General features: G+C 56.8%; 1 protein-coding gene across 1 annotated transcript in view; it reads left to right on the plus strand.

Moving 5' to 3' along the window:
* Positions 1–7,171: 7,171 nt before the first annotated feature.
* Positions 7,172–13,697, plus strand: part of LOC144943553 (uncharacterized) — a 43,228-nt gene continuing 36,702 nt past the window's right edge. The window contains exon 1 of the mRNA XM_078871131.1: positions 7,172–7,520. Within this exon, the coding sequence (XP_078727257.1) occupies positions 7,424–7,520 (97 nt within the window). The 5' untranslated portion in view covers positions 7,172–7,423. The remainder of the gene's footprint in view (positions 7,521–13,697) is intronic.

The raw sequence follows: 13,697 nt of genomic DNA on the forward strand, positions 1-13,697 counted from the left end.
CTCAAAAGGTGTTAGACCAGAGGACACCAAAAATCTCTCTTTATGTAAATGAGCTCAAGCCTCCCATACATCACGCGACTGGGTGACCACCCCACTCTGGATCCCTCTCATCGACAGCTCTCTCTGAATTAGCTCACGCCGCCCGTCAATCACGTGACTCCTGTGTGGGCACCCCCACTCTGAGCCCCTCCCCCCCTCTCCCCGCCCACTGTGAAAACAGACGCAGCTCCTCCTCCAGCAGCAGCAGCTTCGAGGTCTTCGTGTAACCTCCTCCTCCCTCTCCCCACCCCTCCCCTCTCACTCCCCACGCGTTCTCTTCTGCCCCCCCCCCCGTCCACTCCACTCCCCTCTCTGTGCCGTGCGCTGCCCAGGTGAAGATCTGGTTCCAGAATCGGCGCATGAAGTGGAAGAGGAGCAAGATGAGCGAGGAGGAGCCGCGGGGGCACGGGGGGCCTCAGGGCTCCCCCAGGGCGTGGCGGGGCACGAGGTCCCCGCCTCCCGGCAGGAGTCCACGCCCGAGGGGTCCCCAGGAGGAGGCGGGAGACCGACGAGGGCCCGGACGCCCTGTCCCGTGAGGACCCCCTGTGGGAGCGCGCCCGCGGGGGGAGATGGAGCTCGCGTCGTCTGCGACGTTTAGCCCTTGAAAGACTTCACTGCTGTCGTCAACATCAACGTCAATCGGCCGTGGTCAATCCACTGCTGGAGGTCCCCCCAAGTCTTCGCCTCCCCACCCCGCCCCCCGCAGCTCTGCGATGTAGCAGCAACAACAACTAGAAGGATGCGATTCGTGTCTCGCTGCGGAATATTTCAGGGACAATGAGGAGTGACCGCGAGCCAGGTTCAGGTGTCGCTCGAAAGCCAGGCAGAAGGCGGTACCTTTAAGATAGAGGAGAGGGCTTTAAGATAGAAGTGTGCCTTTAAAAGGTGAGCCTTTAAAATAGAAATGGGGTCTTAAAAAGGATGTGAGCCTTTAAGATAGAAGTGGTGCCTTTAAAAAGGAGGTGAGCCTTTAAGGTAGAAGTGGGGCCTTTAAAAAGGTGAGCCTTCAAGAGAGAAGTGGGCCCTTAAGAAATAGGTGGGGCCCTTTAAGAAGGAGGTGAACCTTTAAGAGAGAGATGGGCATTTGAGATTCGCTTAGAAATGCATGTAGACTGTAGGGTGAACGCTGCTGCTGCTGTGACAGCAGCAGTAGTGGGGACGGGTGATGGCCGCATTCCAGACAGAGACGTGGTGGCTGCCCTTGGTGTAGTGAGCAGGAGGGGGAGGGAGAGGCTGTGAGTCGCTGCTGCTGCTGCGGCTGCTGTGAAGGAGGAAAGTTCAGTAACCCACCCAGCACCTGCGCACTGGTTCCCTCCATCGCTCCATCTCCTCGGAGGCTAAGCAGGCGTCGAGCCTGGCATGTACCCACGTGCAAGGCTTCCTATTCACAAATATCGTAGGCATAGCCTGCGAGCTGGCCACGAGATGAATTCTTGAATCTACCTGTGCGGACCTTGGAGCGTTACCACCTCGTGCGAGGGGGGTTTTCTCGGGGCTCTCCGATTGTCCTCATCCACGCGAAGCGAAACGTTCATCCGCGGACATGGTCAAACGTTCCGATGCAGGAACCTCGCGAAGACCCATGCTTGAGACTCATGGGAAACTTCCTTCCCCCTGTCACCAGGGACTGGCCTGCAATCGTAATACCTGCCAGGGCGCCTTCACAAATGCCTCAGCCACTCATAAGCGCCTTACATCGCATGGCCATTTCACGCAAATTTGCGTTGTGTGGTCGAGCCCAGGAGACCCCCTAGCCTAGGGGCAGCTACCCCCCGTGCAGCACAAGTCGAGTACCGTGTGGCACCATCAGAGCTCCAGGGGCGGTGGCGGCTGCTGCTGCCTGGAGCCCAGCGCCGTGGGGGCGGAAGCAGCGAGGGTTGGTGGATCACGCACAGATGGTGCGAAACTCCCTTCCTACCCATGGGTGGACGTCGAGGAGGAGCCGCACCCTGGCTCCTCGCCCAGGAGAATGCGGCATTGGATAGAGCAGTGGCTCTCAACGCGGGGACCCCTGGGGATAGCGTGGCAATATCCCAGGGGGAACCTGAGGTGATTTATACGTGTGTGTGAAATGATATCATGCGTGAGTCATTGAGTAATTTACGTATGAAAATGCCAAAGTAAAATAACTACGATGAAATGTAAATCCATATGGTAAGCTCGAACAATATAAACAACCTTTCTAAACTCATTGATTGAAGACAATGTGGTTACTAAAAGTAAACCAGCGAGCGCGAACAAATTACATGATGCATGCAGAGCGTCCGTTTATATTTGCTTGCAGTTACTTAGCTAGCTAGGATACACCTCACAACATGGACAATTGGTTAAAATATTTTCGTTCATTATTCACGCATTTATTTCTCATAGCCACGTTGGGCCAGGCAAGGGAAGTTATACTCGGTTGAAACAACCGGGTATCATAACCGGGTACGGTAGCCAACAAACGGTTGAGAACCACTGGGATCGAGTGTTTCCCCCTTCCACACTCATTAACTACACCGGTTGCCCAGTGGATAGATGGGCGTGTGCGAACCCAGTAACCTACTCGGAGATAATTCAGATAATCTTAAAAAACACCCAATTAAATTCGAGACAGCAAATAGCTGCACAGGACCGCGTGCTAGTGAACACGCATGATGTGAACACGCGTTAAGCGAGGACTTACCGTGTAGCCATTTAGACGACATCAACTACAATTTCACACGCAGGTGGTCAAGCCCAGACAACTGCGACAGAAGCAGCAGAGTGTATGACTGTGATGTCTCCTTCGTAGTTGTGGATCGGGGCATTGCGTCGTTAGATGTTGAACGTTCTGTTCTGGATGACCACAGTCGCACATTGGACAGTTTTTTCTTCCATTTGTGCATCTGGTATCCACATCTGCTGCCTGGTTTGTGAGGTTTAGGGTGGACCATGAGCTTCGTGGAAGATCAACCCCAGGGATTTTCTGCATTGGGTCTTCCACAACAATGTGGTGTTTGTGAGTTATTTTAAAATCCATTCAACTCTACTAATTGGATCATGTTAACCAATTAGCCGTATCAAACAATTAACGTGGAACTAGGACAATAGAATGGGATCCCCGGCTTGATAACCCGCACAATGTGCGCTCCCTCGTTGAGGAACGTCTCTTTGCACCACCCGCGACACCGACGATTCAGCGCATCGCACTCATCTGACGCGCTAAACCAACGATCAGCTCCAATTAATTATTAAAGCGGACCACGTGCATGGCTGTGACTATGACGTCATGGCACGTGGCTTCGCCGGGCTGCAAACAGGAGATGGTCACGGGAGATAACTGCGACTTGAGAATGACGGTCCGTTGAGGTGCACCATCGGATTTCTCCCGAACCTCTATATCTCCCAGAAGGGCAGAGTCAACGCCTCAAACTTCACTCGGGTTCGTGACACCGTAGAGGGCTGAACTTCGTTCCGGGTTTAATGACAAAGTGACATAAGAGAACGCGACGTTTTATACAGAGCAGCAGCGTTGTGGTTCACGCAAATTGCTTCTCTGACAATGGCTGGGGAACCACAGACAACGGTGGAAGGGAGCAGCAGTCGGACGGTGAGGAGCCGGCGCTACTGATTGCCTAAGCTCCACGGTCCTCCATGTATTAAGATGTTTTCAGCTAATTAAGGAGTGTTTACACACGCGTCTCTACGAGCCTCTGAGTCTTTAAGGGGCTCCATTGACGTTTGTGGATTTATGATTGTGGGTTCCATTGATCTTTATGGATCTCTGAGTCTCTAACGGTCTCTTGCATATTTATGTCGTTCATGCAAATTGCATCTCCCACAATCCCAGAGGAGAGTGGGACATAACAGGGCAGTCGCTCGGCAGTGAGGGGCTGGTGCTATCAAACAATGCCCAAGCTCTGTGATCCTTTACACGTCATGTTTTAAGCCAATTCATCAGCTGTTTATACTCGTGGGAGGAAAACCGGAGCGCCTGGAGGAAAGCCACACAACGAGGTGGCAACACTCGATCCCCTACAGACGGACCAGGTGGAGTCCACACCTTGCTGTGCCGCCTTCTGCTGGGCGAGCCTGGGCGCGGCTCCTCCTGGACGCCCACCCACGGGTAGGGAGGGAGTTTCACGTACCCATCTGTGCGTGATCCACCAACCCTCGATGCTGCCTCCACACAGCGCCGGACTACAGGTGGCCACGTGCAGCAGCGGAGCCGCCATGTTGCCGAATTGTAGCCATCTCGAATCCGTCTTGGTAAGTTATGGAATGGCTTTAAGTTTGTATTTTAAATATAATTAACGGTAATTATTAAAGGCTCGATGACCACATGACTGGTGTGTGGGGCCCGTGTTGCTCTGCAGGTAAGGAGGAGGAGGCGGTGTTGGCGCTACCGAGGGCCCTTGCCAGCACGCGCCGTCAGAGCGCTGTGACCTCACCGCGTCATTTCTCTCCACCTGCGTGGTGACGTCATGGCGGCTAAGCCACTAATGTGGCTTGAGGGACATAATGATAATATTTATTTATTCTGGGTGAATTCGATGAGCTATTAAGCTCTTTTTTCACAGACCATGACGTCATCGTGTCGGTTTTTGAGACCTCTGGGGTGACGTCATCGCGGCGAAGCCATTAATGTGGCTTGAGGAAATATGTCGTCATCATGTCAGTATTCAGACCTACGTCATGGCGTCAGAGACAGTCTTTAAGAGGCCTATGCCGTCATCAGCTCGGACTTGAGCCCCAAGAGGGTAACGTTATCGCAGGATTGACTGAACGGTACGATGACGTCATCATATCGTCCTTTAGCCTCATAGGGTGACGTCATTCCCTGGAAGTCTGAACGGGGCAATGACGTTCACGTCACTCCTGGAGGATGACGTCCCCGCGTGGAAGCCGTGGGCGTGGCTTAAATGAACATAACGTCATGCGTAACCATCGTGATTGATGTTGGCTCTGTCCCGAAACAGCGGACAAGCAGAATCTGAATAATTGTTTTTTTCCCTGGAGGAGGAATCTGATGAGCTATGAAGCTCTTTTCTCACCGATGTCCAGGAGGGGTTCACAACGTGAGAGCAGCAACACGTCACGAGACGACCATCGGAGTGCCAAAGTCGAGGAAAGGTCAACAGATCAGTCTCGCTGCAAAGTTCTCGTGTCTGCAGGGATCCAGACTCTTTGGTTCTTTCGAATAAAGTCACGTAGGTAGAAAACAAAATAAATGAAATCACGACGTTTCGGGCGCAACACGAGCGTCCGTCGTCAGGTGGGACAACCACAGCAAGAAGCAATTGCTGAAGTGGGCAACAGGGCTGCTGTGACAAGAGGCCATAGAGGTTAGAGAGGGGGGAGGAGCCAGGGGGGTACGATGACGTAATCCCCCCCCTCTCTATCTCCCCCCCCTTGCTCCTCCCCCCTCTGTTACCTATACAGTAACAACAATATCTATACATTCTTGGGTCTTGCGGTAAATTCACGTATCACTTGTCCACGTGACTTTACCGAAATACCCAAGAATATTAATTCCTGCAGTCACGAAAGCTTTATAAATAAAAACTATACACAAACTCGCCTTTAGCCCGTCCAAGGCCGGGCGTATTGCAGTCAATGTGAAACTTGCAAGCGAAGAGCAGGCCAGGGGCAAGAGAGAGAGAGCGGCCCGGCGACCCCCGCGCTCGGCTCGTGTCAACAACAACGACAACAACGACGACAACAACAACGACAACAACACCACCACAGGGGCCTTCAGGAGACGTCTAGAGGGGCCGTCCATAAATTACGTCACGCGATTTTTGATGATTTTTGACCCCCCCCCCTCGTCACACGGCGTCACAAAAAGTCAGACCCCCCCCTCAAATATGACGTCACAAAGCTCTGCCCCCCCCCCCAAATAAAGATGCTTCAAATCGCTTTAAACTATTGTCATTGTAGTGCGTATTTAATGTGGCGCTGCACTCTGATGTTGTAGGAGAAAACATTTATTAGAAAGTCTATTTAATTAAGTAGAACGTGTTGTCTATATTTATTTAAAGTTGCGCATTTTGACGTGACGTCACATTTCTCAAACCCCCCCTCGTCACACATCGACCCCCCCCCCTAGGGGTCTGACGTCATTTATGAACGGCCTCATAGAGTACTGTACTAGAAGACGTTCCAGGCAATGGCCCTTAATCAGAGTACATAGCGGCCCTTCTTCGCAGCACCATTAATGCGCTATGAAGAAGGGACATTGCCCGAAACGTCGGTTATTTGTTGTTTAATGTCGTGGTGGTGTTGTTGTTGACACGGAGCGTGTTGAGTGTTGTTGTTGTTGGGTGGCTGACGTCACTCCACATGGGGGGCTGAGGCGCCTCCTCCCCCCTCCTGGGTGACGTGGAGTGACGTCACGCGCGTGACACACGGACATTCCGGGCTCAAGTTCGTGGTAAATGCTCCAGCCCCCCACGAGCTTCATCCGGCCCCGCTGCTGCTGCTGCCGCTGCCGCGTCAGAGCCGTGGTGACCCCCTCTGGGTGCAGAGAGGCACCCAGACCCGGGCGAGCTTTAGGATCGTGCGCCCCAGCATGTCGGTGGTGCTGTGATCAGTGTCTCTGACACGGCCACCGTGAATCAAACACGGCCCCGGTGTGAACCGCTGAATCGCCCGCGGTGTGTGACAGCGCCTCGTCCGCACGCACCACGGGGGGGGGGGGCGGGGGTGATTAATGAGCGGGGGGGGGGAGAGAAGGGCTCAGCCGGGGTGGGTAGTGTAGTGGGGAGCGGTGGTGCAGTGGTTAGCGCACTGCGCTCCGACCCCGGCCACCACTAATCACAGTGGCGATTTATTTGAACCGGTCCTGGGCCTCCCCTAAGTCGACTCAGCCTTAAATGATTACACGTTGCGGTGTGTAACGCATCAGCACTGGGGAGACAAAGGCGGTCGGGCGTGATGTTGACCACCCAGCTCGCTAACGGCACTTGCCCCAACAGTCCGTCAAGGCTATACGGGGGATCTTCGTCTTGTAAGGGGTGGGGCTAGCGGGGCATGAAGGGCTGGGCTAAAGGGGGGTGTAGATGATGACGGGGGGGAGTGGGCGATGGGGGCGGGGCCATGGGGGTAGTGGGCGGTGGGGGCGGGGCTGTGGGGGGGGGTTAGTGGGGGGCGGGGCTGTGGAGGAAGCGCTGCATCCGGGTCCCGCGTGACGCGCGGCCCCGTTACATGTGGATCGGAGACGCCGCTGGCTGCGTGATGGGGGTGGTCTGCTGCTGGTGGTGGTGATCACGATGGTGATGGTGGTGGTGACGGTGACGGTGGTGACATCGCTGTGAGAGTCACGGGGAAGCCGGGCCCGGACACCCCGCGTTGGATGCCGCCATCGCAGCCGCGCGTGTAGCTGATTGATGCTGATGCTGGTGGTGATGGTGGTGTGAGGATGGGGATCTGTCGCTGTCTCCTGCTGCTGCTCCTCCTCCCGCTCGCGGCGGCGCTCGGAGCGGAGATCAGCGTGAGGCGAGAGGCGGCGCGGCCAGGTGAGGTGTGACACCCAACACCCTGCACACTGCACCCTGCACACTGCACGCTGCACACTGCACCCTGCACCCTCCATCCTCCACCCTGCACCACCCTACACCCTGCACCCTGCACCACCCTACACCCTGCACCACCCTGCACCCTGCACCACCCAACACCCTGCACCACCCTGCACCCTCCACCTTGCACCCTCCACCCTGCACCCTCCACCCTGCACCCCCCACCCTGCACCCTGCACCCCCCACCCTGTACCCTCCACCCTGCACCCTCCACCCTGCACCCTCCACCCTGCACCCCCCACCCTGTACCCTCCACCCTGCACCCTCCACCCTGCACCCCCCACCCTGCACCCCCCACCCTCCACCCTGCACCTTCCACCCTGCACCCTCCACCCTGCACCCTCCACCCTGCACCCTCCACCCTGCACCCTGCACCATGCACCCTCCACCGTGCACCCTCCACCCTCCATCCTGCACCCTCCACCCTGCACCTTCCACCCTGCACCCTCCACCCTGCACCTTCCACCCTGCACCCTCCACCCTGCACCCTGCACCATGCACCCTCCACCCTGCACCCTCCACCATCCATCCTGCACCCTGCACACTGCACACTGCACCCTCCACCCTGCACCCTGTACCCTGCACCCTGCACACTGCACCCTCCACCCTGCATTCTCCACCCTCCACCCTCCACCCTGCACCCTGCACACTGCACCCTCCACCCTGCACCCTGCACCCTCCACCCTCCACCCTGCATCCTCCACCCTCCACCCTGCACCCTCCACCCTGCACACTGCACCCTCCACCCTGCACCCTGCACCCTCCACCCTGCACCCTGCATCCTCCACCCTGCACCCTGCACCCTCCACCCTGCACCCTCCATCCTGCACCCTGCACCCTCCACCCTGCACCCTGCACCCTGCATCCTCCACCCTCCACCCTGCACCCTGCACCCTCCACCCTGCACACTGCACCCTCCACCCTGCACACTGCACCCTCCACCCTGCACCCTGCACCCTCCACCCTGCACCCTGCATCCTCCACCCTCCACCCTGCACCCTCCACCCTGCACCCTGCACCCTCCACCCTGCACCCTGCACCCTCCACCCTGCACCACCCTGCACCCTGCACCCTCCACCCTGCACCCTGCACCCTCCACCCTGCACCACCCTGCACCCTGCACCACCCTGCACCCTGCACACTGCACTCAGTGTTGGGTCATGTTTGGCGAGTCCGGTGAACCTAGCCTGGCACCATAACCTCGTTGCGTCAGTTCCCGTGATTGACAATTTCTGTACGTCTATTCACACCGTGAATGTCACATCCATCTCACTCCCCTCCACACACTCTCCTACCTCTCCCCTCTCATCTCACTCCACTCCCCTCCACGCACTCTCCTACCTCTCCCCTCTCATCTCACTCCACTCCCCTCCACGCACTCTCCTGCCTCTCCCCTCTCATCTCACTCCACTCCCCTCCACACACTCTCCTACCTCTCCCCTCTCATCTCACTCTACTCCCCTCCACACACTCTCCTACCTCTCCCCTCTCATCTCACTTTACTCCCCTCCACGCACTCCCCTACCTCTCCCCTCTCATCTCACTCTACTCCCCTCCACGCACTCTCCTCCCTCTCCCCTCTCATCTCACTCCACTCACCTCCACGCACTCTCCCCTCTCATCTCACTCTACTCTCCTCCACACACTCTCCTACCTCTCCCCTCTCATCTCACTCTACTCCCCTCCACACACTCTCCTAACTCTCCCCTCTCATCTCACTCTACTCCCCTCCACGCACTCTCCTGCCTCTCCCCTCTCATCTCACTCCACGCACTCTCCCCTCTCATCTCACTCTACTCTCCTCCACACACTCTCCTACCTCTCCCCTCTCATCTCACTCTACTCCCCTCCACGCACTCTCCTACCTCTCCCCTCTCATCTGACTCTACTCCCCTCCACGCACTCTCCTACCTCTCCCCTCTCATCTCATTCTACTCCCCTCCACGCACTCTCCTGCCTTTCCCCTCTCATCTCACTCTACTCCCCTCCACGCACTCTCCTACCTGTCCCCTCTCATCTCACTCTACTCCACGCACTCTCCCGCCTCTCCCCTCTCATCTCACTCTACTCCCCTCCACGCACTCTCCTACCTCTCCCCTCTCATCTCACTCTACTCCCCTCCACGCACTCTCCCACCTCTCCCCTCTCATCTCACTCTACTCCCCTCCACGCACTCTCCCACCTCTCACCTCACTCTACTCCCCTCCACACACTCTCCTGCCTCTCCCCTCTCATCTCATTCTACTCCCCTCCACGCACTCTCCTGCCTCTCCCCTCTCATCTCACTCTACTTTCCTCCATGCACTCTCCTGCCTCTCCCCTCTCATCTCACTCTACTCCCCTCCACGCACTCTCCTACCTCTCCCCTCTCATCTCACTCTACTCCCCTCCACGCACTCTCCTACCTCTCCCCGCTCATCTCACTCTACTCCCCTCCACGCTGTCTCCTACCTCTCCCCTCTCATCTCGCTCTACTCCCCTCCACGCACTCTCCTACCTCTCCCCTCTCATCTCACTCTACTCCTCTCCACGCACTCTCCTACCTCTCCCCTCTCATCTCACTCTACTCCCCTCCACGCACTCTCCCACCTCTCCCCTCTCATCTCACTCTACTCCCCTCCACGCACTCTCCCACCTCTCACCTCACTCTACTCCCCTCCACACACTCTCCTGCCTCTCCCCTCTCATCTCATTCTACTCCCCTCCACGCACTCTCCTGCCTCTCCCCTCTCATCTCACTCTACTTTCCTCCACGCACTCTCCTGCCTCTCCCCTCTCATCTCACTCTACTCCCCTCCACGCACTCTCCTACCTCTCCCCTCTCATCTCACTCTACTCCCCTCCACGCACTCTCCTACCTCTCCCCTCTCATCTCACTCTACTCTCCTCCACACACTCTCCTGCCTCTCCCCTCTCATCTCATTCTACTCCCCTCCACGCACTCTCCTGCCTCTCCCCTCTCATCTCACTCTACTTTCCTCCACGCACTCTCCTGCCTCTCCCCTCTCATCTCACTCTACTCCCCTCCACGCACTCTCCTACCTCTCCCCTCTCATCTCACTCTACTCCCCTCCACGCACTCTCCCACCTCTCCCCTCTCATCTCACTCTACTCCCCTCCACGCACTCTCCTACCTCTCCCCTCTCATCTCACTCTACTCCCCTCCACGCACTCTCCTACCTCTCCCCTCTCATCTCACTCTACTCCCCTCCACACACTCTCCTGCCTCTCCCCTCTCATCTCATTCTACTCCCCTCCACGCACTCTCCTGCCTCTCCCCTCTCATCTCACTCTACTTTCCTCCACGCACTCTCCTGCCTCTCCCCTCTCATCTCACTCTACTCCCCTCCACGCACTCTCCTGCCTCTCCCCTCTCATCTCACTCTACTTTCCTCCACACACTCTCCTGCCTCTCCCCTCTCATCTCACTCTACTCCCCTCCACGCGCTCTCCTACCTCTCCCCTCTCATCTCACTCTACTCCCCTCCACGCACTCTCCTACCTCTCCCCTCTCATCTCACTCTACTCTCCTCCACACACTCTCCTGCCTCTCCCCTCTCATCTCATTCTACTCCCCTCCACACACTCTCCTGCCTCTCCCCTCTCATCTCATTCTACTCCCCTCCACGCACTCTCCTGCCTCTCCCCTCTCATCTCACTCTACTTTCCTCCACGCACTCTCCTGCCTCTCCCCTCTCATCTCACTCTACTCCCCTCCACGCACTCTCCTGCCTCTCCCCTCTCATCTCACTCTACTTTCCTCCACACACTCTCCTGCCTCTCCCCTCTCATCTCACTCTACTCCCCTCTACGCGCTCTCCTACCTCTCCCCTCTCATCTCACTCTACTCCCCTCCACGCACTCCCCTACCTCTCCCCTCTCATCTCACTCTACTCCCCTCCACGCACTCTCCTCCCTCTCCCCTCTCATCTCACTCCACTCACCTCCACGCACTCTCCCCTCTCATCTCACTCTACTCTCCTCCACACACTCTCCTACCTCTCCCCTCTCATCTCACTCTACTCCCCTCCACACACTCTCCTACCTCTCCCCTCTCATCTCACTCTACTCCCCTCCACGCACTCTCCTGCCTCTCCCCTCTCATCTCACTCCACGCACTCTCCCCTCTCATCTCACTCTACTCTCCTCCACACACTCTCCTACCTCTCCCCTCTCATCTCACTCTACTCCCCTCCACGCACTCTCCTACCTCTCCCCTCTCATCTCACTCTACTCCCCTCCACGCACTCTCCTACCTCTCCCCTCTCATCTCATTCTACTCCCCTCCACGCACTCTCCTGCCTCTCCTCTCTCATCTCACTCTACTCCCCTCCACGCACTCTCCTACCTCTCCCCTCTCATCTCACTCTACTCCACGCACTCTCCCGCCTCTCCCCTCTCATCTCACTCTACTCCCCTCCACGCACTCTCCCACCTCTCCCCTCTCATCTCACTCTACTCCCCTCCACGCACTCTCCCACCTCTCACCTCACTCTACTCCCCTCCACACACTCTCCTGCCTCTCCCCTCTCATCTCATTCTACTCCCCTCCACGCACTCTCCTGCCTCTCCCCTCTCATCTCACTCTACTTTCCTCCACGCACTCTCCTGCCTCTCCCCTCTCATCTCACTCTACTCCCCTCCACGCACTCTCCTACCTCTCCCCTCTCATCTCACTCTACTCCCCTCCACACACTCTCCCACCTCTCCCCTCTCATCTCACTCTACTTTCCTCCACGCACTCTCCTGCCTCTCCCCTCTCATCTCACTCTACTCCCCTCCACGCACTCTCCTACCTCTCCCCTCTCATCTCACTCTACTCCCCTCCACGCGCTCTCCTACCTCTTCCCTCTCATCTCACTCTACTCCCCTCCACGCACTCTCCTACCTCTCCCCTCTCATCTCACTCTACTCCCCTCCACGCACTCTCCTACCTCTCCCCTCTCATCTCACTCTACTTTCCTCCACGCACTCTCCTACCTCTCCCCTCTCATCTCACTCTACTCCCCTCCACGCACCATCCTCTCCAGCGACTGACGGCTTCCCATGGAAGCCGTCATAGAAGCCGTCAGTCGACCAGCACTCAGTGGGAGGTCGCTCATTCTCCTCTGCCGACCGCCACGGTCTGGAACTCCGTTCCCCCAGACGTCTGTGCCCCAATCTCTTCCAATCTCAAAACCCTCCACTTGCCCTCTGCCCGTGACTGTTCCGTGTGTACAAACACTAAAGCATATGTAGATGCCTCCTCCGTGTTCTCGCGTGTCACACCGTGTCAACCCGTACGGTTTAGCCGGGTTCTTGTACAAGTGAATTGAGTTTTCAGGTCCATACGGCGCTCAGCCGTTTCAACGAGGGCCAAAAAAAAATGTCAATTTGTTTGTGTTTCTCCCTTGTGATGGGACTTTGTAGGATAGACGTTGGGATTTATAAGGGCACGGGGTGACCAATAAGGTCTGAATTGGTCTGTAATAAGGTAGGGCTCTGATTAGGTGCTGACAGGTATAACAGTGCGGAGTATACATTGTGTGGTGTGTGTGTTATGTGTTTGTGTGTAGCCAGCTGTGACATTAACGCGTTGTTCTTTGAGATAACCTCGGAGGATCTCACTGATGGGACTCTTGCGACCGCGTCCGGATCTCTCAACGTCCCGTGACCTGCCAACACTATAATCTGGCCTGGTTAAACCCAGGATGGATCGTGTGCAGGCCAGTCGCAATGTTCCCGAGCCGGCACAGCTGCTCCTTTGAAAGGGGTCCACGCTTCGCAAGCGCAGTACGTTTGGCTACGTACGGTGCGAAAGAAGTTCAATATACATACAACCGTAGCCGAGAAGGCCTGGAGCTTCGTGTGGAGCGGTAGGCCCAAGGCTAGCTTCCGCACAGCGTTTCACAACTGATGGAAAAATAATGTCACTCGACTAATTCGGAGTGAGACCTCAGCTGCCAACCGGAGCTGGTGGTCAGCAACTGGAACGAGTGATGAGCACACTGGCCAGGCATGGGAACCCCTTCGCTCTCTCCACAACTGCTCCCGTTCCTCGTGGAAAGGCGACAAGGGGGTGGAGTGTTTATTTTGGTGGCGCCGATGGTGATGTCCCACCCCTGAGTTGCACGCTCC

Source organism: Lampetra fluviatilis, chromosome 31 (assembly GCF_964198595.1).
Source record: "Lampetra fluviatilis chromosome 31, kcLamFluv1.1, whole genome shotgun sequence".
Taxonomy (NCBI): Eukaryota; Metazoa; Chordata; class Hyperoartia; order Petromyzontiformes; family Petromyzontidae; genus Lampetra; species Lampetra fluviatilis.